Genomic DNA, 27,684 nt, shown 5'->3' with positions numbered 1-27,684 from the left:
GCGACGTTTCGACGAGGTCTCACTCGTCATCTTCAGGCTGGTGCTTTCGGCTTCTTGTTACTGGAACAGAGCAGAATCTGGTGTTTGAGTTTCTATAAATACTGTTGAGGGGTGTGGTGTATAGCCTCCAACGTTCTGGGCAGAGAGGAAGTTCCTAGATTAGTGTGCCTTTTCTTCTTTTGTTCCTTAATTACTTGAGGGATATCTTGAGTGATTTCATGAGTGATATTCTGAATACCACTGGGTGGGTCATTAAGTGTATATTAGTTGCTAAAGCTTTCGTGTCTTGACCTCTTGAGCTTGTGAAGAGTTTTTCTGAGAAGATGGCTGTGCTGCATTTAGTTGTGCTCTGGCTTGGCTTCGTGTATAGGGGCGAGCTGTGATTTTGTGCCTTGTGCCAGCCAGATCTAATGGCCTATACAGTAAGACTGCAGTTTAAAGGTCAAGGGACCCCTGACCATTAGGTCCAGTCGTAGACAACTCTGGGGTTGCAGTGCTTATCTCGCTTTATTGGCCAAGGGAGCTTCTGGGTCATGTGGTCAGCATGACTAAGCCAGCATGACTTCCCGCCAGAGCGGTACCTATTTATCTACTTGCACTTCATGCTTTTGAACTGCTAGGTTGGCAGGAGCAGGGACCAAGCAATGGGTGCTCACCCCATCGCTGGGATTCGAACCGCCGACCTTCTGATCAGCAAGCCCTAGGCTTTATGATTTAACCCACAGCGCCACCCGCATCCCTAGGACTGCAGTTTACACGCATGTAACTTGGCTGATATCAACCACACACTGCTGAAGGTCAGATGGTTGAAATCCTGCAAGTTAAATACAAGCAAGGTGGCAAGCTTAAAATCTCTCTGCCTTACTTGGGGAGGAAGGCCTTCACCACACATTGGGTCTGGGATGCTTTCATGAGATTTTGTGGGAACACAGACAGTCCAACAAGAGCATCCTGGGGCTTCTGGAGCCAACGCGTGGAGAAGGTCTTACTCCCCATGCAAGGCAGAGAGCTCTTTTTGCACAAGGAAAATTGGGTGAAAAAATAACTTTTAAGCTTCCTGAGTTGCTTTGGGAGAGTGGCAAGGCCTTTCAGTATACTGGCTCTGGAAACCTTGGTAACCTTGTGCAGGGGCAGTTCCAAGTGCTTGAGTATTTACATTTTTGTCTCTATGCAGAAGCCTTGGAACAAATCCCCCTGTGTAAGATGCAATTATAGAATCATAGAGTTGGAAGGTAACCCAAGGGTCATCTGGTCAACCCCCTGCAATGCTGTAATCTCAACTAAAGCATCCATTACAGATGGCGATCCAAACTCTGTTTAAAAACCTCCAAAGAAGGAGACCACAACCTCCTAAGGGAGTCCTTTTCATTGTCAGACACCTCTTACTGATCATACTGTATACAGAGATATTAGCATATGTGACATTGTATCCTTTTTTCCAGTGATGCATAACTTCTCTTTCAGCAATGCATAAACAGACATGCATTCCACACCTCTGAACGCTACGCTCAGTTTTTTTAACCCAAGCAACTTTGTATACATAATAGCAGAAAACCTGAGAAACATTGCAGAGCTATATATTTTAGGGTTTATTTTTAAAAAACACTTTAATTTAAATAGACAGAAACAGTGTCTTGTTAAGGTGAAAAATTCCCAGTATTTATTTAAGAAAAAAAAGGGGAAATGATTAGCAGAAGGCTTTATATATGTTCCATATGGCCAATCTAAATTCCACAGCAATTCTGCCAGTGCAAAATTTTCCTCTTCAATTAATAAATAGGTATACATATGTTTCAACAGATCTGATTCTCAAGGAAATACTCTTATAATTAGATTTCACATGTGAAAAAAGGAAATAAATCAATTAACAAAATGTTCCTGTTCTTTTGTTTATAAGTGGCTTTTTCTTTTTTTAAGATTCTGGAGCTACTGAATAAGAACATTTGAAAGGTTTCCATCTCCAGCTAACTTCCATTCTCACTGACTTCAGCATATTTGTAATGTAAATTCACAACTTATTAATATAGAAATTTTATAGAATATTACTAATTTGAATGAGTCTAAATTAACCCAGATAAGTAAAGGCTATAGCTTAGGAAGACAACATTCTGGACAAACTAATTCAGATTCAGATTCTGCATCCTTTCTTGATATAATCTAAGGTACATTTGGGCTTTTGAATTAATGGCCAACCATGCCAAGAAATGCATTGGGTACATGATTTTACAGGTTTGCAATAATGAGTAGGTATTTCATTCAGATTATACAAGACCATGGCTTTATGGGCATTGAAATACTGAGATGTAAACTATACCACTATCCATTAACAGTTGAAAATTAGGCTGCATTGTGTCCATTTGTGCAAAAAGTACCCCCTACTCCAGTTGCAGTTGTTCCAATACAACATTTTAAAATTCTTTATTTTCTGGATACAAAAAAATGAACTTATTTGCAGGAAGAGATGAGAAGTAGAACATCAATTCAGCAAATTAATCACACTAATCACAGTATCAGATAAGAACTCAAAGCAGCCCGAAACATTATTTTAGGGTTGGTGCAGCCTGGGGTAGGGGTAGGGGAAGCTTTAGCATCCAGATTCAGACAGAGCATGGAAGTCTTTCTAAAAAACCTTTGTCATGAGTTGAATAACCATTACTGCATTAATCAAATGTTGCTGCTTACATGCTACTGTTCAGTTCAGAGGTATGCCTTATAGTGTTGAAAGGTGCTTATTCCCAGGTAAGTATGTTAAGAAGTGCTGCCTAAGCTGTTGACTCTTTGAAAGAAGTGCTCATAGCACAGGCAGGCAGGGCCAACGAAACAATGGGAAATGGCCAACAACTCTGCTGGACACCTCTGTGGCAGCCAAGAAGTGAATGAATGCTGGTCATACCACTTGCAGCAGTGGCCTCTAACCCATTCTATCAGGGAGCTGTGCCAGAAAAGAGCTGGGATCTCTCCCTTGCTGCTCACATTACAAGTGCTTGCTGATTTAATAAACAACTTCATTATCAACTCCTATCAATCCAGCAGCTTTCCTAGGCATTAGAAATCAACTAGAAAGTGCTTTTCTTTAAAGCTAAAAAAGAAGCACAATCTCTCTGGAGCACACGAGAGGGTATAGCTTTCTGTTTGTGGTGTAATCTTTTGGGAAATATGTCAAAGTCTTGCAATGTGTCTGGAGAAGGCAAACACTATGGTTTGATTTTAAAATACCCATTAAAACAATAATTTAAAAGTCATTGTTCTCTCCCTGTGACTCCAAGAATGTAGAAAGGATAAGAAATGCTCTGCCTTGGCAATGTCACAGACTTGATCTCTACAATCAAATGCCTCCAGCAGGAGCACACTAAAATCTAAAGCTAGAAATGATTTTATCATTTAATAAAGGAAATGCACACAAACTTGCAGAGAGGTTTGTTGAAAGAAATATAGTGTCATTTATGGCAAGTAAATAGGATTTTTTCCCCACTGAACTCCTGCTGGGAAGTACACTGAAAAATGAGTTCTAATTTGCTTGAGCCTCAATTCCCACTGCATGTATACAAACTGCATCTGCTTTGGTGCTCAGGTTCTGTTGTAATATCGACTAATTTTTTTGAGGGGGGGTGTTATGCAGGCTTATTTTATGACAAAGTCTATGCATGATTTAGCAAAATGTGGCAATGCAACACATTCATGTTACACAAAAGATAAAACCAACTTTACTATATCATGTGTTAGCTGACTTAATTAACAGTGCCGTCCTATACTTCCCATTTTAAAGTACAGTGGTGCCCCGCAAGACGAATGCCTCGCAAGACAGAAAACTCGCTAGATGAAAGAGTTTTCCGTTTTGGAGGTGCTTCGCAAAACGAATTTCCTATGGGCTTGTTTCGCAAGACGACAATGTCTTGCGAGTTCCTGTTGGTTTTTTTCCCTTTCCCCCCCTTTTTCTAAGCCGCTAAGCCGCTTATCAGCTGATCCGATCAGCAGATAAGTCGCTAAAAGCCGCTAATAGCGCTAATCCGCCAATGGGCTTGCTTCGCAAGACGAAAAAACCGCTAGACGAAGAGAATCACAGAACGGATTCTTTTCGTCTTGCAAGGCACCACTGTAAGTCTCATTGAGTTCAATGGATTCCTCAGTGAAAGGAAGTGGTGGCTGATAGGCAACCTTCTTTATTTGTTTTCTATTAAGATGTGGAGGCTACTTTTCTGCCCCAAAAGAGCCCTCAGTGCGGTATAAAACAATTACACAATAATATATTAACTATTTTGAGCAGTATAAGAACAGGAACGGGTTCATCAAACCCTCATTGAACAGGGTAGCCATTAAACAATATCAAAAGCATATCTATGCAACAGAATAATGACTGATATAGAAGGGACCCGCTGAGGCTCCCACACACACTTGCTGTCATCAGCTTACAATTGTGGCACAGTGCTGAGGGGTGCCCCCATCTGAAAGATTGTCACCCAAAGCTTATGCACAGCTTTCCAAACTGTGTCTTGTGACACATCAGTGTGTCAGCTGCAGTGTGTAGGTGTGTCGTGAGAACACTCTCCACGCTCCTCCCAGCACTTGAAAGGGGTTAGTTTAACCCCCGGTTTGCTAGTAAAACTGATTTACTGTGTCGCGAAATGATGTATGTCTAAAAAGTGTGTCACCACCATGTAAGTACCAACATGAAAAATTTGGAAAGCTCTGCCCTACAGCCATGAACAGTGATGTCTACTAGCAAGCTACTGCACTGCTGTTTATTTCAATGGAGTAACAACAACTTCAGTGATTATTTACTACTAATACATGCAGGGCCCACTTACTGAACACAAAACATTCCCCGGAAATTATTTGTTAGGTGAGCGTTCACATAACGAGTCCAAAATTTCCATTATTTCCTATGGAAACATTTATAATCAGGGATTTTTCCGACCTCTCTCCCCACTTTTTCAATGGTTTATTCCTGAAATGGCTGCAGCCAATCAGCAAAAGAGACACAAAGGGAAAACCTGATTTGTCTGATCTCTCCTTTCTGATTTATCCAGTCTCGTCCCCTCATCCCCTCCCTGCATAGTTTCTACCCGGAAATGGCAGCTGCCTACCAGCAAAGAGGAAACAAGCAAGGAATTAAGGAAGTGGGCATAATTTGGAGGAAGAGAGGGAGGGAGGAGGAGAGAGACTGACAATTCTACCAGTGTAAAAAATTAGATCAATGTGATATATATACTGTATTCTCCCCCTTCTCCCTCTCCCCCACCCTGCATATACTTCTTCGATTTAAAACCACAATGCTCACATTCTGTCATTTTTAAAACACTCACAAAGCTAGTCCATAGCTTTTAAATGTTTCATTCTAAGTGGAGTCTAAAGTGTTCGTCACTTTCAATACCCTTGCTTTGCGGAGCACCAAGGTCTCTGAGTTGCAATACACTTTCTTTTAACATTGTGCATGCTTGAGACAGCATATATTTTCCTGACATTTTGAGTTTTACCAACTCTGAAACATCTCAACAGCAATGTCAATAATGTGGATCACCAAAAAAAAGAGACTACAAAATCAATAGATGTCAGTCCTATCTATCTTCCTTAGACTGAGCAGTACTCCATTTTCTTTCTGCACAAAATGCTACTTGTTGGTTACAAACAAAGGACAGAAAATGCCTCTTCCCCTTTTTTCTGGGTCACTGCTATCTTCCAGCCTTTCTGATGCTGCAATGGTCACTTTTAACTTAGAAAATATTCATTTTCTCATAAACGTATGATTTCAGTCATAAGGAAAAATATACTTAGAAACAAATCGCTCATGAAATCCATCTAAGAAGAGACCCCCCCCTTCAATATGTGAGTTAACATGTGATATCACTGACCGGTTATTGGGGCACATGAAAGATAACATGGAAGAAGACATATCCACTGTTTGATCACATTCTGTTTGTCACATTCCACAGAAGAATGAAAGGATTACTAATTTACAGGAAAACCACAATTGCATTGTGCTGAAGATACTAGTGGAACCACTACCTTAACTAAGACGTGCTTAGCCTGCAACAAGAGGGGGAAACATGGAAGAAAAGGGAAAAAAGATTCAGCAGAAAGTCAGTCTTGTCATGGTGTCTCTGGTAACATGGCCTGTGTGCACCAATCCCAGCATGCAGTGGTGAGGACACAGAGCACAACACCACACAGACACAGAGCGATCCAATGCATGGTGCCTGCACAAGGCGGCACAGTACCTCTACATGTGAATCCAAATCGCATGGATAGCAAACACACCTCAGGCAGTCTTTCAGCAAGCAATTAAAGACTGAAATAATCCCGACACCCCATTTGATGTTAGCCGCCCTGAGCCTGGTCTTGACCGGGAAGGGCAGGGTATAAATAAAAAATTACTTACTTTACTTACTATCCCAACAGTTCATCCACTAGGGTGGCCCTGCTTAGAAGCATCTCTCTGTTCTCTCCCCATCCATCCATCACTCCATATATTGTTGCAGCAGCGACCAGAACCTTTGTGAATCTGAAAAGTCCACTACCAGAAAACGTAGAGGAGCCCAGTTTGTACCAAATTCACCAACCCTCCCCCTCCCCCCGCTCAATACCTATTTAGAGCCAATTAAACTCAGAAACAACATGTGGCATATTGGCAGTCTCTTGTGAATAGCATCTGGAACAGACTAGATCCTGCCTGCGGAGATTAAGTCATATCAACAGGACTGCCAACCAGTCATCCCTGCAGGATCCCTGTGTTGGTGGGGAATCCCACAAACAAGCAGGTGGAAACACCTGGCCATGGTTGCCAGTCATGAATTGACTCTCCTGATTTACAGAGAACTGGGTAGGAGACGTGTTGGCTATTTGCAGTATGGTAGCGCTGCAGAGAGCTTGCTGGGGAGACCATGCATTAAAAAGGGACTCAAAAAGTACTTAAACAAGGTTTTAATTACAAAAACAAAAACTCCTTTTACACTAAATACATTAACAAACAAACACGACCCAACCACCAACCCATCCCCCAGGGTAATGGGAGAGCTAGGTGCTGCTCCTTATATACTACACCCAATCACTGACACAGCTTAATCAATACAACTCAGCAGCACCTGCTATGTTTCACAGCTGTAAAGCTGGGTCTCGTTAGTTTGCTCTGGCGCTTGCTCTGGCCCCTTAAAGACATACACATGGAGTGGAACAATTATGAACCTTTACATTTAAAGAAACCATTCAACAGATGGATCCTGTACCTGTGGGAAAGTGACCTGTGGAGAGGAAAGGGGGAAATGGAGAGAGAGAAGTGAGCAATAGTCAGAAGCTGGAACAATAGGCAGAAGCTGGAACAAGAGCCAGAAGCTTAAAAACAGCTACAGCGGAACCAGGGAAGGGCTGTAGCTGTTTGTAAGGGAGTGGTGCCACCTGAGTGCTTTGCCAGTACAAATGGTTCAGCCTCCCATTCAGTAAGGAAGGGTAGTCTGCCCTGACTGTGACTATAAGCCCCAATCTCTCATTGAAAGTTACAGTGAAACCCCATGTGCGCAAAGGCTGTTAGTTCTTCTCCGTGCATCCAGGGTGTGGTCTTGCAAGACAAAAAGTGTTTCATCAGCAAGAATGGGAAACAATAGTTGGAGTGTCTGGCCTTTGCCAACAGACGGCTTACCTGCACAGAATGCCTCCCCTGTGTGTGAGGCACTGCTCCCCACTAGGGTGGAGGGAAGAGTGCTGCAGCAATACAAGTTAGGCAAGACACAGTATTCTCAAATGGTAAAGAAGAAGAGAGACACGGAAAACAGTTGCAGAAATTATACATTACAGAATGTGTCCCTTGACCTTTCATGTGTGGGATACTCTTTCCTGTCATCCCTAGCTGTTGGAGCACATCAGAGGATAGCTTTTGGTTTTGCTTTGTACTTGGGAGCCCTGAGGCACAGTACTTGTTAGGGTTCCAGAATGAGAAGTGTTAGCAGTATTATCATGTTCCTGTGTGCACCCAGAAGTAAAATGTTGTGCAAACTGATGCCTATTTTTTCCTGGTTCACATCACCAGAGTCATCCCTTGTGGGCTGTGGATGCAATATACGGCTAGTGAGATATAGTTCCATGCAGCACTTCCAATCATTTGAGTTGCTTTGGTGGTGTGCTGTGATTTGGTTTTGAATTTTCCTATATCACATGCTCTGTCATGGGCCAGTTGCAGGGTGCTTATTTTTACACCCCTTCCCCTTTACCACTGAAATGGCTTTTCAATATAGGATTGAGTCATTGGGATTAACTTAAATAAAGCAATCTTTAAGTATGAAATTTCTTACTACTTTTGCCAAAATACTGCTTTTTAAAAAATCCACCAAAGGGACCTTATTTTGTTATGTGGTCATTGATGGACAGCCAAGTGCTCTTTGGAGACTTTCCTAGCAATCCATTCTGGTCTCAAAGGAGCCACCAATCTATGTTTCTCTGCAATACTTTAACAGTTTGACATTTACACGGTGACCATGGCTAACCATCTAGAGACTACTTCTGCAAGGTGATGTCGACTGCCTAGAGTGCAGACTAATGTGTACTACAAGTCAACCCCTGTAATAAACTGTGAACTTTTCAACAGGGCTTAAAAAGACATTTGTCAGATAATAGAAAAACACAAAATTTGCCATGCAGGTGTTAAAGATAATCCCCCCCTTTCTAAGATGCATTAGAGAGACTATTATCTGCCCATATCCAAGAAATAAAATGTGTGTTTTAAAGTAGCACCCACTATAGTGATAGTGGAGAGGGTACCACTTGGGAGAAGACACAAAGAATGTTGTATGTCTTATTGACAACAATCCTAAGCTCATGACATCATCAGGGCTTATAAACAGTGTGACTCATGACAGTCTCAAGTGTCAGCGATGCCCTGTGCAACACAAAAAAATCGATGCCCCCCACCTGTCACGCTCCATTCTAAATAACAGTTGTGAAACCTTGCACCTTCTGCAACCGAATCAGGTCACACTCCCCAAAATCCACCTCTGCACAAGACAATGTGTCACCTCTGTGTGACAATGGCAATATAAAATAGTTAATTAATTTATAATTAATTAATTAATTTACAACCTACAAAACAGACTGAACATCATTCAGCTCCACAGGAAAAGCTCCCATGAATAGTACCTCCATCTTGTCTAAATTATGTCTCAGTCAACTGGCTCTCATCTAGCCTATTACTGCGCCCAAGCACTGATTCAAAACATCCACTGATGAAAATAAGTAATAGAGTTAGATGTCATGAACACATTGGCAACAAATTCTGGATAATGTATCCCAGTAGTTTCATATAGATGTTAAATAACATGGGACATAAAATAAAGCCATTTGGAATCCCATAACATCCCATAACAATCCCATAACCAAGGGATAAAGCAATAATCCCAAAGTACCACCTTTTGGAATCCCTCATTCATGCAAGTTAGAACATAAGTAGAGCTTTCTGAACCAAGGGCCCATCTAGTCCAGCCTCCTGTTTTCACAGTGGCCAATCACATGCCTGTTGGAAAACCGCAAGCAGGATTCGAGCACAAGAGCAGCTCCCCTCCTGTGGTTTCCAGCAACTAGACCAGAACTGCCACAACACAGTATTTCCAGCATGCAACCCAACAGCCTATCCTAAAAGTTATCATGGTTGAGGATACTGATAGGCACTGAGAGGTTGAAAAAATAAATAGGGTCTCACTCTCCCCATCACTTTTTCAGCAGAGATCATGTTGCAAGGTGACCTTTGATTTTCTTTCTAACACTAGGCCTGAAGCCTTTTTGAAGAAGATCTAGAAACTATTTTATCAAAGAGAACTTATGCCACAGTAATAAGAAAGTTTATTACAAACATAATACCAACTCTATGCAGGATACACAATGTTTATTTTTAAAGCATTATTCTGGGTCCATGTCAGTAAACAGGCTTGAGTGCCCTAGAATGGTTCATTTTTGATCTCTGCATTTTATAAAATGAGAATGGTTATGGAACCAACAACAAAGAGATGCTATTCCTGATTCCTGCCCTGTGGTAACTTTGCTGGATTTGGAATGTATGAAAAGGGCTAATGACAAAATAGCAGAAACTCTATAAGAAACACTACTGGGGTTTGACTGGTTCAACAAAGATCTCCTAGTCCCATTCAGCAAATCAAACCCTATTGCTATATAAAGAAGAACAAGACAAAAAACGTTCTCACTCATCTATGGCCTTATCAAAGCATCAGAAAATTCATAATAGACTTGAATGCATAAGTGATCTTCTGTTCTAATTTCATGCAGAGCAACTGGAAAGATGTTTCAAAGTAAAACAGAAATCATAATATACATAATGGGCAAGGCTATATTTCAAAGAGATTTTTGATAATTCATGTCTTCAAGGTTTACTCAGTTTAGGCCAAGTCAAAGAGACATCTGATATAATCTTTAAATTTATGCAAAGTAACACATCATTTGAAATGATAAAAAACAGGATTGACTCAAATGTCATTAATATTCAATATTCTACCTTATACATAAATATGTGTCAGACTTATTTCATACCATCTTGGGGTAGAAAAATTGCTACTAGTATAAATCCAGTTAGCTATATAAATAATACAGTCAATATGAGATCTATGGTTTCTTTAAGTGCTTTGTTTACAGCTAACTGACTTTGAGCAACTAATTATAAAACCCAGGTAAAATGGTTTTCAAAAACATTTCCACCCACCTGGTTCTTTCAATATTGTCAATACCTATTACAAATGTGAAGAATCATAACCCATTATTATCCAAGTGTGATGTCCATTTTTTCCAGTACAGGGAAGATTCAGTAAAAGGGATCATATATATTCAGTGCTTTTTTCTGGGGGGACTCAGGGGTATGAATACCCCTAAACATTTTGTGAATCTTTGTACTTTTGTCCATTTACTGTATTTATTTTTCCCGATCTTAACTATAAAATGGTGATTTTCTTGAGTCAAATTGAGAGTGGCCCTAAACATTTTTTTTGGGGGGGGGGACACTGTATATTTTTTTTTTAAAAAAAAAACATTTTTAAAGGGGGGAAAAACACACAAATATTTGTGGTGAGGCACAGCCACTCTCCCAAAACTTGCATCACTACAGCTTACTTGCTGCTATGCTCCCCAACCTTAGTCCCCTTCTAGGGAAGCTGAAGAGATGTAGATGCTGGAGGACAGCTTCATGGGTTGGTTCTACAACTCCAGCCACTACTGGGGAAAATGACTGACATGGTGTCAAAAATCCATGTTATGACTTCAAACTCAGTTTTGAATCCAGTTTCTCATAGGTCCAAACATGAAACCCTCAAGGTGGTGTGTGCACGGTTCCTAGGTGATTTCCCATTAAAGCACAGACCAGATCCAGATCTGCTTAGCTTCAGTAAAGTCGTAGCCTAATGTACTTTTAGGACATTCCACTATATTGAAAGTGGTTCCCAATCATTTTGAGGTGGGAGGTTGGAATATTATTACCTTTCATGTACATTTTATGTTTTCAAATATAACAGATAAAGCAGATATAAATTATTCCTTTTATTGTAGCTTCCTTAGGTACCTAGAAGAGGAGAAAGTCTTCAAAGCCACACAGAAGCTCTTCATTAAAGCGTTGGTAGTCAGAGCAAAGTTAAAACACACTTTTGGTTCTAAAAAAATCTTAAATATTAAGGTTAGAATTGTTAACCTGGTTGCTCTGAGAAGAAAAGTGAGATGATATAAGTACATGGATGTTAATTAAATTACCTTAGTAAAGTACTTCAGAGTAGTGATAACTCATGGGTCAGCCGTCTTTTAGGATAAATGTTCCAAAAATAAATTACATGGAAAACAGGTAATGAGTTAAGGCACAGATCTGTTTCACTCAAGCTGTACAAGATCCTCATAAGGCGGTGAGCAGAAAGGAAAAATAACTTTTCACATTAGACTGCATTCAGATATGGGGTTTACTGCTTTAGTTTTACTGGTTACAATGCTAGCACAATATGACCCAATTTTTAATGTTCCTTTTACACTGCAGTACCTGTTGCAATATGCAACTGTTCCTTTTTCATCAATATGCTGTCATGTCACAAAATATTTAAACAGTGGGAAAGAATTATGTGTTCAGAATCTGCCCCAAATTTCGCCACGTGAGCAGCAGTGGTGTGATCATGAAAATCGCAGGAAAATTACAACTCACAATTCTCTGAGTTAATGGGGTTGAAATTGTATTTCGTCTGGAAACAACACAGAAATGATCGCTAAACATCCACTAGATTTCCAGAAGTTGTCTTTACATCATGCAAAATATCACATAATATACAAAAATTAATAAGATGTAAGGAAGATCAGAAAGATGGAATAAAGTGGTGTCTGAATGACACCTTAGGTGAACACAATTCAATTCAATTGTAGTTACCTAGGTCATATATTATTATTAAACATCTAGAGTTACTCAAATGAAATATGTGAATTATGCAAAATGTTATCCACCATAGGTGCCAACTTCCTGGGGGCCTGGGGGCCCAAGCACCCACAAATTTCAGTGCCAGGGCCATGCATGTTGTATGGCATCCACAGTCCTGGGCAAGCTGGCACTCCTGCTATCCACCATAAATATGTCATATAAACATGTTGGTAGGTAGCCAAAGGTCCAGCCTGAAGGCACATGAGACCACCACCTTGCTGAAGTTAAGCAGAACTAGATATGGTCAGTGTGTGGATGGATGACCACCAGGGAATCAAATGCATTAACTAATTAATATATCACTTAATGTTAGACTATGCCTTTCAGCTTGAGCTTATGTGGATAAGGAAAAAATAAAAAATCTAAAAGAGCTGGGGGAAAGGGAATAGGACCACAGAGGCCAAAATCTTTAAAGTGAGTCTTCATGAATTAGAGGCTGTAGGAATCCTATTTCTACATATATAGTTAATTCATGGAAGTTGCTGTGTGATCACAATAAGTAGCTCCTTCTTGCAACTGCATGGCTCTGGTCATAACCTCTATATTGAGTGGAACATCACCAGAGTGTCTATGTATGTACAGTTGTACACCTATAGGCTCTCCACACCATTATGAACCCTGTATAAGGGTGGGGCTGTCAGAGGTGGTCTCACATATTGGCTATACTTATAGATGAGTTTCTTGCAGCAGTCAATTTACAAAGACTTAAGGAGCTGGATAATGTAGCCATAAAAGCGGGATATAAAATAAGTAAATAAATAACCCCATAAAAGAATGATTTGATTGGCAAGGACATTTTTTAAAATCTGGAAAAGACAGCACATAGCAGCACAGAAACAAACAGCCAGGGTGCCTTAGTCCTACAAAGACTTATTCCAAGTCTTTGGACATAGACATAGGTTCCAGCCTGCACCAGAGAACTAGCAGGCTTGTTATTGACCACAATAAAATTAGCAATAGCTCAACAATGGAAAAACAGACTGAGATACCCCTGAACACATGGAAAAATAATATCTGGGATACAGCAATGTCTGAGCGTCTTACCAGACAAAGGAGGGCAATTAAAGGCATAATAAATAGAGACACCTTCCAAGAAATGTGGACCCGTTTCTTTAACTATGTTAAAGGCCAAAATCAAGACCTGGTTATACCAACCACTCAATATTCTCAGTGGAGGGGTTACATTAAGTAACATGTTTAAATGTTGAAAGTGTAAGTTCATGTCTGGAGTCAATGGATAAAACAAACACCATTAGATGTACTGCTGGATAAGTGTTAAATGGCTCTTGTATTTTAAACAAATAAACAATTGGGGGAGGAAAGTGAAGAAGAAGAACAGCCAAAGCGATGAGAAGAACAAAGCACAGACTAGAATAAAACAAGATATAAGATTGGATCTTGGAAATACTAGCAGGGTAGAGTCCATGTTAATGTGCCTGTTTGTGGAGAAAAAGGAGGGAGATGGAAGTTACTTTTGAGGTTTAATATTTCTGAAACAGGGAAGGTCTCCAGTAGTGAAAGACTGGATCAACTGATAGCAAGTCAGTCCTACTTAGACTGCTTTATTCCCCTAATTCAATGAGACATGAGGAACCAAGAAGAGCCCAACAAAAACTAAAAGAGAAACTAGCAAGCAATTCACATGTGAAACAGATGTGGAAAACTGGGTCTACTCTAAACCCATCTTTATGGTACAAAGTAACCATTTAATGGGCAACGCTAGACTTCATCAATTTAGTATTCATCATCGTTAACAATGATTAATTCATTTGCTGTTCCGCGGTCATTACAGTAACACCCCAGATATTCTACAATTATTTTAGTCATTAGTGTGAGCCATTATTTCAAAGCATTAAGACAGTTTTAGTGAGAAAGCTCTTTCACTAAAGCTCTAATCTCTCTCCCCCCCCCCTACAACGTCTTGCTACCTTATCTGTAACTTTCTCTAATGTATGCCTTTCAGTGCTCACTGGTATGATGTTTCCAAGTCTTCTGATGTCCTTTCCTTACATCAACGATTATAAAAGAGGGGAAATAATGATATCTGATGCTTCCCTAAAGGTTTGCCATGAATTTCTTAGTGTCTTAAGGTTTGAAAAGGATAATAAACTAGGCTTCTTCATGCCTTCTGGATACCACAGAAAATATAATATTGTAAATTGAAAGTCAGGTGCACAAGCTTTAAGGACTTCAGGAAATAATCAAGGATACACTATTGTGTGGGCAGCCCAATCTTAGTTATGCTTACCTAGACACAAGTCCCACTGTGTTCAATGGAGCTTGTTTCCAAGTGCACAGGGTTGTAGTCTTGGGTTGCAATCCAATACTTTTCCAGGACTAAGCCCCATTGACCTCAATAGGGCTTATTTCTGAGTAGACATATAGATAACTATGCTGCATTTTGTCATCCTAAACAATTTACTTGCAAGTAACTTCCATTAATCTACCTGGGATCACTTCCAAGAAAATAAAATTGTGATGCCTGTCTATGATCCTATGCCAAGTTAAATCATTTATGTGCCTCTATTACTAGTAATAGTAGTGAGCCAGTGTGTTGTCAGAATGTTGGACTATTCTCAGCCTAATCTACCTCACAGGGTTGTTGTGAGGATAAAATTAGGAGGAGTATTGTTCCATCTTGAGCTCATTGGAAGAAAGGTGGGATATAAACATAAAATATATACTATTTATCTATCCATATATGTATTACTGCTGCTACGACTACCACTTTATATCACTTACATGTCAAAATAGCTTCTAAGTTGTTTACAAATTATAAAATATCCACACAAAATTAAAATACACATAAAAACATTTCCATCGAAACAGTCAATGTATCCATAATTAAAATATACAATAAACCAAGCCTGTTAAAAAGCATATCAAGTGAAAGAGTTAAAAGAATTAAACAATTAGGTCAGAAAGTTCAACTGCAGGGGAACGCTTGTTAAAATAGGTATGTTTTCAAGAGGCAGCAGAACGCCAATATCCACTAGGCCCCTCATATTTCAGTCATGGCAAAACTAGCCAGACTCCAATTGCTGATCTAATGCCCTTACCAGACAGCGAAGTTGGTGACACGCCATAAGTCTTAGACAGTTCCAAAGGCAATGTTACCTGTGTACTTGTTACTAGAGGAACTCCACAATTTTCAGACTTGGGAACTTCTTACCCATAGGGCCTCTGACACAAGCAGCAGCATCCACCCAAAGGAAAACACTCTGAATTCATATTCATTTCAATTGCTGAGCTGTATTTATGCTTGACTTCCCTATTATTATTATTTATTTATTAAATTTGTATACAGCCCTTAATCCGAAGATCACAGGGCCTATTACAACATAAAAATACAAAATGAGAACAGAAGATACATAATAAAACAAAACAAACAAACCAATAATCCCTCTCCGACAAAAATTTTTTTGAAAGGCCATAGAATGTTAATCAGCCCAAGGCCTGGTCAGAGAGCAACATTTTCGCCTGGCATCTAAAGATATGTAATGAATGTGCTAGGCAAACCTCCCTAAAACACTTAATATGCTGAATGATGCTTAAAGAACCATAAGGATCACAGCTCATATTATTGGTATTATTTTCATTATTGTTCTAATTAGCATTACATATATTACACAAAACCAAGATAAGAGAACAAATTTCCATGGATAAATAATGATAACTGTCGCTGAGTTCCACAAGAGAAACACTCCACAGCCCAAACTTTCTTTTAAATGTGGTATCTACATGTAGTCACCACAAAAGCACTTCTGTTCTACACCACATGTGTCATTGACGATTTCTGGAAAAAATGCTTTAAGAAATAGAATAGCGTTAATACTATGGAATAAGTCAGCACTAAGAGATGGTGTTTATTTTGTCACTGCTTGTGTTAAAAACTGCCACCTATGTAAAAAGTGCCATACAAAATGCCGGTTTTTTAAATCTGCCGTCATTGAATTTCATAAAACATGAACACTTATTTTCATGGTTTCAAATTCTCCAGGACATGGTACAATGCACCCGAGATAAGTTTATATAAATCTGAAACAATGTTGTATTTTGCCAGAAGCTCCATCTTGCAAGATGCAATCTGTTTTATTTCACAAAGTTTGCAAATTTGGTGGTTCGAATTCAAGTGTTCTGAAGACACAAATTCTATAACAAAGAATAAATCTGTCTTGGGGGTTTCTATCACACACAGTTTTCAGTTTTCTTTCTGCTAGTAACTAATCTGCAATTAATTCTTTTTTTCCAAAATGTATTTGATTCTTACAAATTATATTTTTATATACTAACACATATTTCATAATGTAGTTTACAACACGTTCTGATAGATGATTCACAGGCAAAACAGCATGTTGTAAGAAAATTAATTGTTCAATCTGAAACTGGCATCTGTAGAAATCAGTGCACATACCTGCAGGATGTAAATACAGTTTGCTATATAACCTGTATGAAGTGAACATGAATAAATATTTGAAACCTAGAGTGAAGGAACCGGGTTGACTAAACTAATTACTGGGTTACCTTCAGTGGAATTGCAACAGGGTGAACAGTGTCTGGTTTATTTAAATGCAATTTTCTATGACGATAGAAATAGTTGGGTGTGAAAATTGCCAAGATTGTGTGTTCTAGTAGCTATTTTAAGATTAATGACAGAAATTTTAGAGATCTAAATTCATATCCATACAGTCACAGTAAGCTAAAATACATCTGTCATTTCTTTTGGAAATATAAACTATACTGTGAATGTCTTCTTAAAACCTCTTAAAAGGTTTTATAGATGTCACTCTGAAATTAAAAATCAAAGACTTGAAACTTTAAAATCATGACCACTGTTTTGTTCATAGAACAGGGCTTTCCCAGCTTGTTGCCATAGCCCCCCTTCCCCCAAAAGAAGCTGACTGGGAGGGTCAAGGGAACCTTAGGATGGTGTTGGGTATGGTGCAGGGGCATACTGAAGATGAGTCCAAATGAAAGTGAAAGTGCCTTCCTGCTTATTGCACTAGGCTTCTTTGGATAAAAGCAAATTATAATTCAGTTTGTAAGCTTACTTATCACAGAAAATTAATAAATAAAGGACATGAAACTATTTCAGTAATTCTAGAACACCAGAGACATATGAGAAACAGGAGTGATGTAGACTTCTGTCCCAGATGTCTTTATTCAACAAGTTATTTCTCATGCCTCCATACCCAGGTTCCATCACAAATAGGAATGGAGAAATTTTTGAATCCCCCTTTCAGTTTTCTGAATGAACAATATCAGAAAGAAACTTTGTAGGAACCACAACAGGCCTGTTCTAGAGATAACCCCACAAAACATAGTGCTCTGAATGTGGTGCAATTAGCAATACACAGGGGAATGTCATGCACAGAGTCCCCAAGGTGAGGATCACCAGTCCTATCTGCATTAAAAGAGATGCCTACAGTGAAAAATAGAAAGGGAAAGTATTACACCCAGTTTGCATATCTTGTTACCCACCAATCTAGCCCACCAGCCATGTTGCAACTGCCAGGTATTTGACAACTTCCTCATTTCTTTCTGGGAAAAAGAGAGGGGCTTAAAGATTTCCTGAAAAGTTTCAGCACACTGGATCACAGCTTCTTCAGACTTACAATAAGACAATGACCATCTGCATCTTGCCCCTACTAATCTGCATTTGTAGGTTGGCCTTTGTACAGAAGTACAGTGCCAACATATTGAAGTTGGAAGCTGATCTGCCCCTATTGCTTATAGGTAGTAGCACCGAGCACAATTCCATACCACAGTGATTACCTAACTAGTGTCTGTATATAATCTACTTTCAGACGATGAGAATAATCACACCAACTTCAGTAAGAGTAGAATGTGTCACACACTGTTGTGGTCTACAATGTTGTATACTGGAACTTCCACTGTCAAGTATTTATGAACAGTGCCATAGCGTAAAAATAACAATGAAGTTGGTCATTCTAAGTGTGGCTTAGTATCAGACTAAGATTTACAAGACTCACATTCAAATAACCACTTAGCCCTGAAACCCACTGGGTAAACCTTTGACTAGTTACTCATCAGATTTATCCACCTCATGAGGTTGTTGTGAAGATAAAAGGAAGAGAAGCCTTTTACACAGATATTTTGTTGGAAGAAAAGCAGGGTATAAATGTAGTAAAGGTAAAAAATAAAATAAACATACAGGCTATCAGCATGTGTGTAAATTTATAAGTTACTTAAGGAAAAGGTATGTCCCTATTCAACAGAACTTGAAATTTAAATATCAACAGTACAGAATAAAATAAGAGTAGGTCAGAGAATGGATGAGAGAGACAGCAAGGGTTAGAAAGGTGATTATGAAGTACAATGGTGCCATTTTGGCTGTGGAACTGAAAAAATGGTAAACTATACTTAACTCAGTTCTTCAGTTTCTGAGTAAACGAATTGCAAAACAGAACCTTTTTGTGCACCACCAGCAGAACACAGAATGTATGAGCAAATATAGTGAGGCACACGTTGGAGTTTGGTCAGGGAGATAACTGATTTAGATTCCTGATCAGTGATTCCATGAAGCTCAAGGAGTAATCTTTGAGCCGCACTGGTGATATTATGAAAATAAATGAGGTAAGAATAATTAATTTTTAAAAAGCTTTGCACATTTCTGCAAATTATATGACAGTGGAACCTCGGTTTCCGAACGTAATCTGTTCCAGAAGACCGTTCAAGTTTCAAAATAGTCAAAAACCGAAAACTCAATACAAAACGGAAAAATTAATAGGAAAAACTCAATACGGAAGCTGCCTCAGAAGTTCAACTTCCGAGGCGCATTCGGAAACGGAAGCATTTACTTCCGGGTTTATGGCATTTGAGTTCTGAATCATTCGTCAATGGAGACGTTCAAAAACTGAGGTTCCACAGTAGTAATATATATACATAGGTACCTGGGAGTAAAACCCACTGAACTTAGTGGTATTTACTTCTCAGTATATCTGGGACACAGGTGGTGCTGTGGTCTAAACCACAGAGCCTAGGGCTTGCCAAAAGGAAGATGAGCAGTTTGAATCCCCACAACAGGGTCAGCTCCTGCTGCTCGGTCCCAGCTCCTGCCAACCTAGCAGTTCAAAAGCACGTCAACGTGTAAGTAGATAAATAGGTACCGCTCTGGTGGGAAGGTAAATGGCATTTCCGTGCAACTGCCCTGGTTTTGCCAGAAGCGGCTTAGTCATGCTGGCCACATGACCCAGAAAAAATGGTCTGCGGACAAACGTCAGCTCCCTCGGCCAGTAAAGAAAGATGAGTGCAGCAACTCCAGAGTCATTCGCAACTGGACTTAACTGTCAGGGGTCCTTTACCTTTTACCTTTTGAGATCTGTGTCAGATTGCACTGTGAGAATGTACAATAATGATTAGCATGCACACTGCAATTGTAGAATGTTTTAAGCAAATCACATGCATTTAGGTATCTTCATAAATTAATCCAGAATTGTTATCCTTGCACTGCAGATGTAGGGCTATGACTAAGATAGCAGCATTCCTGAGATCTAGTTAATTTATGGCTGAGAAAGATTTGAACAAGTGACTCCTTAGTTTGCAGTATGTTAAACAAGCTCTCATTGCACATCATGCCCAGTGGCTTTAAAACCAGGCTTAATCAATCTTAACCTTTTAATTGGCTTTTACAGTGCTTTATTGTCACATTTTAACTGGCTTTCACAATATTTTCAAGAATTCATATATTGTTAAAAACCAAATAAAAGATTACTGTAAAACATTAAAAGCAGTTTTAACTTGTGTAACCATTTTAAAAAAGTGGTAGTCTTCAACACAAACAACAGCACAATAGAAAGCTTTCCCCTAGCTACAAGCAAGAGCTCATCTAGAAAAAAGGCTATGTGTGTCTAGAACACAGGCAGTTCTATTCCATTTAAAATACAGAATAAAAGAAAAGTAGATTAAATGTTCTGTGCATTCCACTAATAGTTTTGAGTATATATTTTAAAAATGAATATATACTCAAAACTATTAGTGGAATGAACAGAATGTTTAAAGCAACCTTACTCACAAAAATAAAATGGAGTACACTTTGTTAAAAACATTGCTTCCATGAAATAAGCACACTTATTTCAATAATTGTTTGGGAATCCATACAAAATGGGGCTAAAATGTTTTTCTACTTAAGAGTGAAATCACCTTCAATCTGACCTGGCTTGGTAAGATGGTCACACAACCATATCTTATTGGCTGTATAATGACATGGTATCATTAATTGCCAACTTAATTGCTGATTGGTAGGTATCACTTCATGAAGAAGCCTGTTAAATTGCAACTTGCAGGTTAGGAAAAGAAGCTGGTACCAATAGGTGATAAAAAGCACACAAGAATGTCATGTAAGAATGGTTTGGGGAAAATATTCACCCTCACAAAAACTTATTTCTACCCCAAATATTTCAGTGAAACTCTTGTGGCACACCTCCCAAAACTGCTTTGCACAATTGTGGGGTCCTCTAGAACTGGGATGGGGTGCTGCTACAGGGGAGTCAGGGCAATTAGCAAAAATGGTCTCTTCTGCCCTTCCACCAGTGGGATCCTCTGCTGGATCAAACACCTTCCATTAATATAAGGAGTCCTTCCATTCGTGGAAGATACATGTAGGATCTAATCTTTTATCTACAGAGAAACAAAGGTTTTGCTTTTACAATAGCCTCATGTGTTGTTGAAACATACTGCAGTCATTGTAGGGATGTGTCCTCAGATAGATGGCAAAGTCTGTGCCATCTGTCTATTCACAGAACCAAAATGCATGATTTGGTCATAATTCTTTCAACAAATTGCTAGTACTGCAATGCTGATATTACTGCCAATTCCCACACCTGTGTCATTTTATGTAGTATCCTGTTATTTCAGTATACAGTGCCCAACTTCTGAATTACTACATTAAGATTATATATGTAGACATGATTCTCATCCCATATTAAAGTATAATAAATAAAGGAGTTATATCTTAATGTGTTAAAATGCATTTTATAATCATTTGCTTTAACTGAGGTAAATAATCACACACACAAATAAAATCTGTAACAAAATATTCAGTTTGTTTATCATTATTATTGTTGTCAGAGCAATAGGATTACTCAATTTTCTACAGCGAATGATGTGGTTCTTTTTAGATGTAACCATGTGCAAACTATACCAGTAACAGCATTTGTCCTTTCTACAAGAACAAGTTCCTGGCAAGTAATAAAATGGACCAAAGCAAACACAGTGTTTCAAATTGAAAGCAAAGGTTTCAAGAGGAAATTATTCCTAGCATGAATTAAGCAACTGTGGTTATTGGGTGCAGATACTGAGTCACATTATGAATGTTGCGATACAATGGCTGATCATGAGTTATCATAGTATTCATGTCTAACAGCCTGTAAGAAAGGCAAAGGAAACTAGCCTTCAGGGAATATTAAGACACCATGGTGTTATTATTACAAATTTACCTGAAGTGATAAGGAACTGACCACTTGCAGACTGTGCAAATGTTGAGAAAAAGTAGTTTCAGACTGTAGTGAGAATGTATGTTTGAACATTCATTTGTGCCATTAACTCCCTGCATGTTAGGGTGAAGGGTAGTTTATAATTTGTATTCCTCGTATGCTACCTTTCCAAACAAATGATTTTCTTCCTGAATTTGGAAATGCCATAGTACACTACTGTTCCTTGTCAATAAAACTTGGTAGCTGAATGAGGTGGGGTGGGTGACTGACAAAGCACTTTTTCTTAGCATTTTAACTGACTTTTAGATGTGCTCAAATTAACCATTGCTGGGAAACGATAGCAGAAAAGGACTACTGCCTCATGTCCTTTTTCTGAGCATCTGGCTGGCCACTGTGTGAAACTGGATGTGGGAGAAGATAGTTTTTTAATCTCATCTAGCAGGGCTACGTTTTTTGTTGTTATGAGAGCCTGTCACTCATGGCTACAATATGCTTTGCATGCACAAGGGTTCAAGTTTCATGTTTGACATGTTAGGAAAGTTAGCTAAGAATAATTTGAGACCAGTTCTGGTCACTTGTGTGGAAGAAATAACAAGATCATATAATGAGATATTAGCACTTTGGTTAGTAGCCCTAGGAAGAGTAGCTTCCCCAAAAGACACACAAAGGAAAATAAGCAATCACATGTTTACCATATATCTAGTTTTCCTTGTTAGCTTACAAAAATTATGGCTACATATGTGTGGAATGCATAGAATGTCACTGAATCTTAATCTGGATAATATCTAGAGCTAGAGTCTTCAACTGGAAGCATAATTCTCAAGCATCCTTCGTTGTTATGAGCACCCCTCCATCTTTTTCAAATATTAGTAAATAAAGGAAACTGGCATAAAAACAGACTTGGCTAGCAACAAAGGGTTAGCTGACAGTCCTTAGATGACCAGCTGGGGAATGTGTGCATGTGTTGTATGTGCGGGACACACTCACGAATAATTTCCTTTGGAAGAATCATGTTGCAGCTGCATATGGGTCTTGACGTTTAGGCAGCACCTTTACAAGTCAGCACAACTGAATATACAGCAGTGTGCATCATTCCCATTCAGAGAAGTTCATTTGTACAAATTATATCAAATGTATATTGACTGGACATGAGAGCCCACTGGCAGGATAATATATTGTTGTGAGGGTGGTTTTTTGGGGGTAGGCTATATACCTGAGTCCCTTCTAATTCCCAGATCCAGCGAGGATTTGATTGTCGGAATAGCCAGACCAGCTTCTTAGTAATGGACCTAAGTATGGGTCATTAGCAGGGGATATGGAGCGCCAGGGTGAAAGGATCCACCCAGCGTCATCCGCCCAGGTAGCCCAGAGTTGTCGACCTTTTTTTAGGGGGGGGGCCACAGATGTTGACCTTTTTAGGGAGCTGGCACCATGCTTATCTCTGCTCAGGAAACGAAAACAGGAAACATAAGGAGCCCAGCGCAACAGATCGGCCTGAGCGAAGCCAAGTGCCTCGTGGTGTAAGCAGCGTGCGCTGGGCGGGCCTCTCCATGGCCCTATGCCAGTCCCAGGCGTGCAGAAGGGTGGAGCCGGCTGGCCGCCTCAGTGTTTCGCTGGCTCACCCACCCCTGAACTCGTGGCACAAGAGCCCGCAGCAGAAGAGCCCGTCATGGCGCTCTGACGGGTGGGCTCTTCCCTGGACTCCAACTCTTGGGCCCCGGACTCTCGGCCTGGCACCCCTGAGAGCCCGACGCCCCGCACCCCTGGTGCCTATGGTTAAGATGGCCTTGGTCATTAGGGTAACAAAGGAAGTGGCTCTACACCAGAGGACAAATGGGTGCGCCTCCCTCAACACACTGGGAGTTAGGAGAAAATCGAACGTTTAGGGGTGTTTGAACTGGGCTAAAGTCAGCAGACAGGCAGAGGCCTGAGATAGAAACAGCTCTCTGTAAATGGAAGGAGCCCTTCCAGGGTCCAAGTCACAGTAATTAATAAACAGTGTTCACATGTATAAAACTTGACTCTTCTATGTCAGCAGCAACACACAAGCAGCAACTATAAAATGAAAGGTCTCCTCCACACAAACGTATGTTTTTATACATATGAGTTCATTCTGCACTGAGGAATTGTTTTCCAAAATATAGCACAGGAAGCAGCCTAAGTTAGTAAAAACCAAAGACAGTATAAAACTACATCGCTGCACACACAGAACAACTTAGATGAGTGCAACAGAACTTCACCTTCCTCTCCTTCCCTTGCATGCACCCCAAATCTGCTCTGGAGATTCCCTTAACCCACTGGAGCAGATTTGTGGATTGTATGAGAGGCACCAAGGAGGAGAGGGAGGGAAAGTTCCACTGCATTCACAGAAGTTGTTCCATATAACGATTTAGTGAGTTAAAAGCCTATACGCTACCATTTTTGTTACTGAGGTAATTAATTTAAAATATTATTTACTTTAAGGACTACTTTCAATATGCTTTTGGAATATTTGTCACAGATTTTGATATATTTGAACTAAATATTTTTGTGTAGAATTTTCAGAAAAGATTATTGCATAGGACAAGATGCTGACCAGATCCTCCTGGTAGCTTTCCTAAGAATCCATCATGGATGTATAATCAAATTTCTCATGTGCATCCTTTTAGAACCCCCCCCCCCGGGAGGGATATTATGTGGAAGAGGTCCTAGTGGAAGTAGTGGAGCATTTGCAGTAAACAAACTTTGCATTTTAGCGGTCAAAGGGCAAGTATCGGATTCTGTAACCACATTTTCTAAGAAGATAAAATGCATCTAACCTTCCATATTTTCAACACTAGGTCCTGTACCTCTCACACTTTCAGTACTGCATCTTGACAATGAGCTCTCCATCCAATACATAAACCAGTATTTTAAAAAGAAGAAACTAATTCTAAGCAGTAACACTGACCAGCAAACAAGAAACACACAGACAAATAAAAGTGAAAACATCATATAAATTGGGCTAGACTAATCAAAGCTGGAAACAGACAGCTAGCAAGGCTGCGAACTGAGTTATAGGAAATACAGGGTGAAGGAAGATGAAAACCTTACGTATTAGAGAGTTCTTTGTTTCAGCCAGCTGCTGCCAGCCTGTCTGTCTGTCTTTCAAAGTCTCAGAAAGTTGTGTATGAAAATCTAAATAAAATAAAATACATAAGTTTTAGAACCAGCTCTTCATCAACCTTCATTGTCACACAAGCATTTTTAGATGGCATGTTCAGCTGTCAGGATTTTGAGAATTGTTCACCTTCGCCACCCACCACACATCAGCAAAACATTTTGTGCAACTACATCTAATATCCCAAAAACATGCTGATAGAATTACTAGGTGTAATGTATATTAGTCCCCATGGACTATACCATTCATGAACAAATTTTCAATGTGAATATTGTCTGTTTATATCAAGTCATAGATTTTGCCTTGAGTTACTTTACTTACAAATATTAATAAAGAATCAACATCATCTGGATTATTTTTGCAGAATGCAAATTAGACAGGAAACCAAGTAACTGAGAATAAACAGAATAAGCCTAATAACATGTTTCCAATTTATATCATTCTATATTAGTTACAAAAGTAATTTATCTGACTTTTTAGGAATCATTATGAAAGCATATTAAGAAGCATTTTGCAATGGAAGACATATTCAAAATAATAAGAATAATCAAACAGGTCCTTTTCAGATTAACCAAAACATTTTTCAATGCATCTATGAATATCAACACTAAACTCATTTTTAAAAAATTGTATAACCAAGCCTTTTTTGTACCACTACTCACTGGTATGGAGTACTTCTCTTTTTTCTTAATAAAAAACCCACTATTATTTGGCATTTATAAGGCGCCTAAGATGTTCTGGGTATGGTACAAAGATGGTTAAAAACAAGAAGACCCCTAGCTGATGGCTTACCATTTAATAGACACAAAAGGGAAAGAATAAGGAGTGAAGAGAAAGGCAGGTAAACTGAAGCAGAACAATTTTGCAGGGGTGGAGGTGGGGCTATGGTTCCAAACCAGGGGTCAATCACCCCCTGTGCACATATCCACTATTGTGAATCAGTAGAGGAAATGAAAGTTGCAGCACCTCTGGAATCAATTTTAAAAATTATCTGTGATACATTTGATGATAAGCTGTGCACAATGCAGAGCATTTCCATGGAAAAATGATGGGATGAGGTGGAAATTCACTAATATCAAAACACAGTCAGTTATTATTATTTAAAAAATAGACCAGGTGTCAGGACTGGTTGTTGTCCTCTTCTGATCACCACACAAACGTTTCTTGTTCTTTTATAACTTTTTATTGCGTATTAACAAACCATCTTATAAACGGTTTTTATCTTTAACTATTATTCCTCAGAGTCACTTATTTCAGATACCTTCTGAGCTCTGCTTCTCCGTGACCGCCCACTCTCAAAATGGCGAATGCGCCGTTCCTTTCGCTTTCCCGCTCTTTTTTCTAACCTCCTCACTAGAGCTGGCTTGTATCTCCCCTCCTCCGAATCTGAGCTAGAACTTAACCCTTGCCTTTCCTGTGAACAGCCAGTCCCTCTCTGTTGTTCCTGTTGCTCTCTTCTATTAGATTCACTGCTCTCTCCCCCCCCCCTTGGGGAAAGCTTTCTCCCTCTGGGAAACTGGAAACTTCTAACTCTAACTCTTCCCTGACACCAGGGTAGCCAATGGGATACCCATCAGCTGTTTCAGGCTATGGCTCCCTGTAGATCCAGGCAGCATGCCCAATGGCCAAGAATGATAGGAGTTGTAGTCCACAACATCAGGAAGACATCATGTTGGCTGTCCTGACCCATATTTGTATTCCCATGTTACGGTTGAAGGAATTATATTTTGCAAAAATGACATACCCATGATACACTATATACTAAACGCATGACCTGCCATTTAAAAGATCTCTGACATTTCAATAGTTTCCTCTAATAATGAACTTGGGTGGCTGAATGTCCATTGGTTTCAAAGTGAAATGAGTTCAGCCCAAAGGTTGTGGTTTCTATATATTCAGGGATACCCTGGCAGATGGAGGACATTTGTCTAAAAGATGAAATATAAATATTTTAATAAATAAATCATAAATAAAATATACGTTTGTAAATTAAAAGTAATTAAAAAGTCATGTCCCCCCCCCCATTAAGGACATTATGAATGTTGTTGTAGGAGTTGTGGGGAGAAGGAGAGGACAGGGGAGCTGGGATAAGGCGGAGTGAAGAAGTTGGCCTGCTGAAAGCCCTAAAAGCTTTATTCTGGAGAGCAGGATTAGGGTTGAGGGAGAATGCTCCAAAAAGCCTGAACAGTACAGCATAGCTTCTGTTTATGGCAGCCTGGAATCTGAGCAAGATCATGCCTTTTAGAAGCTGAGGATACACTGCAAGTCCCACTTGTCCAATGTGATGGACCTGGGACTTTTCATTAATCAGTGATGATTTGTTATCAAATTAACCACATTACAATCAGTTGGATTTCTTAAGCCGATTTGACATAAAAATGTTATGCCATTCAATAGGTGTCTAAAAGCTAGACCCGTGTGATTTCAAAAGCAGGCTGCTAAGAGCTCTTATTCTACTGTACACAAAGAGAAGTTTGCTGTCTGTAAAAACTGATATCAAAGGTATGAGTGTTTCAAACCATGTCATTTTCAGGTACTCTTGTCCAGGTCTAATCAGCTGAGCTTTATGTCTGATGAGTAACTCTTGATTTTAAAGCACCAGAAAATATTGCAGATTTTCAAGGGCCCTTCATTGCAAGCAAAAAGCTATGAATAATACTAAG

At 39.4% G+C, this 27,684-nt stretch overlaps 1 protein-coding gene across 19 annotated transcripts in view; it reads right to left on the bottom strand.

Annotated features, from left to right (window-relative positions):
• TENM2 (teneurin transmembrane protein 2) overlaps positions 1-27,684 on the bottom strand; it is a 750,319-nt gene that overhangs the window by 368,521 nt on the left and 354,114 nt on the right. For all 19 annotated transcript variants that reach the window (XM_082214667.1, XM_082214655.1, XM_082214668.1 and 16 more), the window contains one exon: positions 24,955-25,038. In XM_082214667.1, the coding sequence (XP_082070793.1) occupies positions 24,955-25,038 (84 nt within the window). The remainder of the gene's footprint in view (positions 1-24,954; positions 25,039-27,684) is intronic.

This window comes from Podarcis vaucheri (genome assembly GCF_965113315.1).
Source record: "Podarcis vaucheri genome assembly, chromosome: 2".
In the NCBI taxonomy this organism is placed as follows: domain Eukaryota; kingdom Metazoa; phylum Chordata; class Lepidosauria; order Squamata; family Lacertidae; genus Podarcis; species Podarcis vaucheri.
Note: the sequence above shows the minus strand (reverse complement) of the source record. Positions and strands in the feature narration are given on the sequence as shown.